Source organism: Poecilia formosa, unplaced genomic scaffold (genome assembly GCF_000485575.1).
Source record: "Poecilia formosa unplaced genomic scaffold, Poecilia_formosa-5.1.2 Scaffold1750, whole genome shotgun sequence".
Taxonomy (NCBI): Eukaryota; Metazoa; Chordata; class Actinopteri; order Cyprinodontiformes; family Poeciliidae; genus Poecilia; species Poecilia formosa.
Window position 1 is genome coordinate 1 of NW_006801689.1, and position 3861 is coordinate 3861.

At 44.7% G+C, this 3861-nt stretch overlaps 1 protein-coding gene across 2 annotated transcripts; it reads right to left on the minus strand.

The window, feature by feature from the left end:
* Positions 1 to 49: 49 nt before the first annotated feature.
* LOC103132973 (uncharacterized) lies at positions 50 to 3854 on the minus strand. Of its 2 annotated transcripts, none has more exons than XM_016667683.1 (10): positions 3620 to 3854; positions 3419 to 3531; positions 2954 to 3180; positions 2805 to 2866; positions 2613 to 2710; positions 1793 to 2010; positions 1632 to 1720; positions 1426 to 1553; positions 221 to 453; positions 50 to 143 (listed from the first exon to the last, which is right to left on the minus strand). In XM_016667683.1, exons 1-10 carry the CDS (start codon positions 3691 to 3693, stop codon positions 75 to 77), a joined length of 1311 nt encoding a protein of 436 aa, XP_016523169.1. In that variant the 5' UTR covers positions 3694 to 3854; the 3' UTR covers positions 50 to 74. The 2 variants fall into 2 exon arrangements, with proteins under 2 accessions (XP_016523169.1, XP_007544790.2); XM_007544728.2 differs by having other exon boundaries at positions 3419 to 3534; positions 3620 to 3853.
* Between the last annotated feature and the right edge of the window lie 7 nt (positions 3855 to 3861).

Genomic DNA, 3861 nt, shown 5'->3' on the forward strand with positions numbered 1-3861 from the left:
ATAGAGAACCAGTTCCTGTAGAGAATCAGTTCTTTTAGAGAACCGGTTCTCCAAAAGAACCGGCTGTTCCTGACTCACCTGGCCTGTGGAGTTCTTGGATGAGGATCTTTAGATTCAGCGGCTTCTTTCGGAGGAGGATTCTTCTAGAGTTTCATAAACGACGACAGAGTGTGATTAAATGTCTCCGGTGTGTGAAGGGATCTGGTGGCGGCTGACGTACCAGCTGCTGGACGCAGATGACCGAAGCCTCCAGGGAGTCGATGGTCGTCCTGATCTCCTCTGGATTCACGCTGTTCAGGTTCAGCTGCAGCATCTTCTGGCCTTGAAGAGCAAAAACCCTGAAGGGCTGATCTGAAGCCAGCTGAGAAAACGTGGATCTGAGGAAGGCCAGGAAGTCCGGCTGCTGCAGACCTCGGGGACATGTCAGCACATGGATCGGAAACTTCTGCAAAACTGAGAAAACAAAGAAAACTCAGCCAGTCAGTTCAGGTTTTACTGAAGCTGTTAGCTAACCTCTCTGTCTCTATTGTAAGTTTTTAAGAAAACGATTATTTACCAAATGACCAGGAGTTTAAATAAACTACAGTTAACTACTGAGATGAGATTACTGGAGCTTTTTAACTCTGAATCGTTAAGTTAAAGTACAACAGGCTGAAAAAAGAAACTGAAGCATTTCCTTTAAATATGGGATTCCCCAAGGCTCCACGCTTGGTCCGGTCCAGTTCTCACTCTCAAACCGTCTTTGGGATCCATCCTTAATGAGCAAAATGTTGTTGTTTTGTTTTTATAGAGTGGGAAATCTTTCTTTTCAGATTCTCATTAAACTTGAAGCATATTTTGCCTCTGGGGGAACGTCAGTTTAAATTCAGCAGCTGGGGAACGCAGCTTGTTTGCATGCAGTGAACCTCGTCACTGGAAGGACAAGCAGCTGCTGCTTTTCCTGGAATAAATGAGAATAAATGGGAATCTGCAGATTTGTGTGAAGTTTCTGGAAATCTTAGAGGAGTGCTGCTGCTGTAACCTTAACTCATGCATCTGATTACTGATCGCTTTGGACATTTTGTGTTACTGTGCAGTATTTTATTTTTATTTTACTTTTATATTTTTCTCTGTGTGAAGCTACATGCTTCGATTATCTGCTGTTGCACGTTAAATTCTTTTAATTTTTAATATTTTCAGCTTGTTTGCTGTGTTTTGTCACCTTGTGCCTGTGACGGTGGTGATATCGTTGGTCTGCTGTAACGGAAAACGAACCGAACCGTCCAGAGTTCATCTCAACACTAAACTGTAACGTCACACCGTCATGGTTTCTAACCGAGAGCTCGCAGGTTTTCTCTGAAAGCTGTGTTTCTGATTTTACTTTCACATGAGAGATTTCTGCTTCTCTAAACTGCATCAGAAACAGGAAAGGGCAGAAATAATTACGGAGCTGCGGGCTGAAGGTGGAAGAAGCTCCTTCCTGAGAGGAAAACGAATCCATCTGGGACTCCTCCAGGTAGCAGACGTTCAGGTTGATGTGAGCGTCGTCGTCTGCTGGGTCGGGGTTTTCATTTCTGGGGGACAGAAAGAGGAGGATTAAAAGCTGATCAGATGAAACCGATCAGACTGTCTGGAAACTGAAAGGTTTTTACCTGTTGCTGGGCGTGGCTGGATGTGAACGCTCTCCATCCTGGTTATTCTGCTGAGGCTCCTCTGCTCCATCACTGGGTTCCTCTGGATGCTGAAAGGAAAATGTTTCCTAAGTTATCAGGTAACCTGAGGGGTTCTGGCTGAGTCCGCCCTGCTGCAGTACCTGGAGCCGCAGGTAGAGGGCAGACGTCCCGGCCGCCTTGCAGATCAGCTCAGGTGTGAAGGACGTCAGGTGGAGAGGCAGCAGCTTCCCGCTGCGGTCGCACCTAAAGGCTTCAAACAGCGCCAGCTGTGGGAAGGTGGACCTGAGCAGGTCCAGGAAGTCCGATTCCTGCATCCCACGGCGACACTCCAGTTTGTTCAGACGATACTTCCTCAGCACTGAAACACAAACAACGTCAGCAGGACAGGGAGGAAAACGGCACACAAACGAATAAAGACACACACATGGTAACACACACTTGTTCAGGGGAAAATAGAAACATATTAATGTATATTTATGCTAAAAACTCAGCTAAGGAAAAAAAAGCTTCATGTACTAAAGGAGCTTTGCACCAGAGAACGTATGAATAAAAAATAATTCCTCCTCTGTTGTCCAGCAGAATCAGTTATTTGCTTTGTGAATCCATTTCATATTCATGCACTTAAAACATTGAAAATAATAAAGTTTTCTTGTGAATTTTAGCGTTTTTCAAAGTGACAGCCTGAGAAAGTTGGAGAGAAGAGAAAAAATAAACAAAAATTAAAGCTAATCCATTTCTTTGTTTAATCATAAAATCTGTTTTGAGTCATTATTTTAAAATGTGTTCATCTTTCTATTGACAGATTATCAAATTTGTAAAAAAAAAACACCTTAAAAACTCGTGTTCATCTGGAATCAGAAGCTGTGGCGTTTATGCTCAGCTCATTTAGTATTAATTATTGACAGAGATTAAAACGAGTAAACGCCTCCAGGCTCCTCGGCCTCCTGAGCTTAAATTCACCTTCTGACGTGACGACGTCGATGCCGGAGTCCTCCAGCACGTGAATCCTCAGGTTGATGTGGGTGTCTGTTTCGTTGAGCTGAGGTTTGTTTTCTTTTCTGAGGAAAAAACAACGTTTAGAAAACTAAACATTGCTTTAAATAGCCAAAAACAGGAAGCAGAAAATTATTGTAAAAAATTATAATAAGTCACTTTTTTCTTGGTGCGTCTGCCAGCAGATCTTTCAGTCTGGACTTGATGTTTCCCCCTACAGACTAAAGAGAAAAACCCATTTTCAGAAACCGGAGCAAGATGGCTTCCTGTTCAGCCATCTTGAACTGCTTTGGCGCCAGCTGCAGTACCTTCAGTCGGATGTAGAGGGCAGAGTTCCCAGCAGCGCTGCTGATCTGCTCAGGCGTCCAGGACTCCACTTTCAGAGGCAGCAGTTTCTTGGTCTTGTTGGTGATTAAAAACTCAAACGGCGTTGCAGCGGCCAGCTGGGGGAAGGTGGACGTCAGCAGCTTCAGGAACTCAGCCTCCTGCATCCCACGGCGACACCGGAGCTTCTTGGACTTGTACCTCTTCAGCACTGAAACGGAGCAATCAGGAACATGAAACCCTCAAAGACCTACTCTGGGTTTAGCCTGTAGCGTCTGATAGCCAGAGGCGAGCACCGCGAGCTACAAGCCGCGCCAACCCAAAAGCACTAATCAGAAACATTATTTCTGCTTCAGCTAATGTGCTGTACAACATAGTAATTAGTGGAAGCTAACGCTAAAACGCTGTAGCAATGTAGTAATTATTAGAATTACTCAGTAAACGTTTACCGGTCTTTGACAGAGCCACAATACGGGGGTCCTCTATAACGCGGACCTTCAGAATGATGTCCTCATTATGACCACGCTGATTTTCAACCGGCCTTTCCTGAAGAGTCTCGTTTCTGCTACGGGGAAACAGAAAAGATCGAAAGTTTTGGGTGAAATGCAGACTTAGACGATTCACTGTTTACAGTGTTTGTGTTTTCTCACTTGGCGTCGGGTGCAGGCTGAAGCTCCATGGGCGGAGCATCTTCATCGTTAAAGTCGTCATCACTGGTCTGCATAGGCTGCTGACGACTTCCTGCTTCCTGCTCAACTGGACACTAAGAGAGAAGAAAGCTTTTTAGCTCTGTCACAACATAGCAGTTAGTGGAAGCTAACGCCAAACGGCTAACCAACATAGATGTTAGTGGAAGCTAATGCTAAATGGCTAACCAACAGAGTAGTTAGCA

Excerpts from the sequence above, each read along its gene's own strand:
- LOC103132973 (XM_007544728.2), bottom strand. The coding sequence starts at position 3,693 with ATGCAGACCAGTGATGACGACTTTAACGATGAAGATGCTCCGCCCATG. Across the intron at positions 3,535-3,619 it reads CAGCCTGCACCCGACGCCAA|CAGAAACGAGACTCTTCAGG; the intron begins GTGAGAAAACAC and ends GTTTCCCCGTAG. Across the intron at positions 2,867-2,953 it reads CCCTCTACATCCGACTGAAG|TCTGTAGGGGGAAACATCAA; the intron begins GTACTGCAGCTG and ends TTTTCTCTTTAG.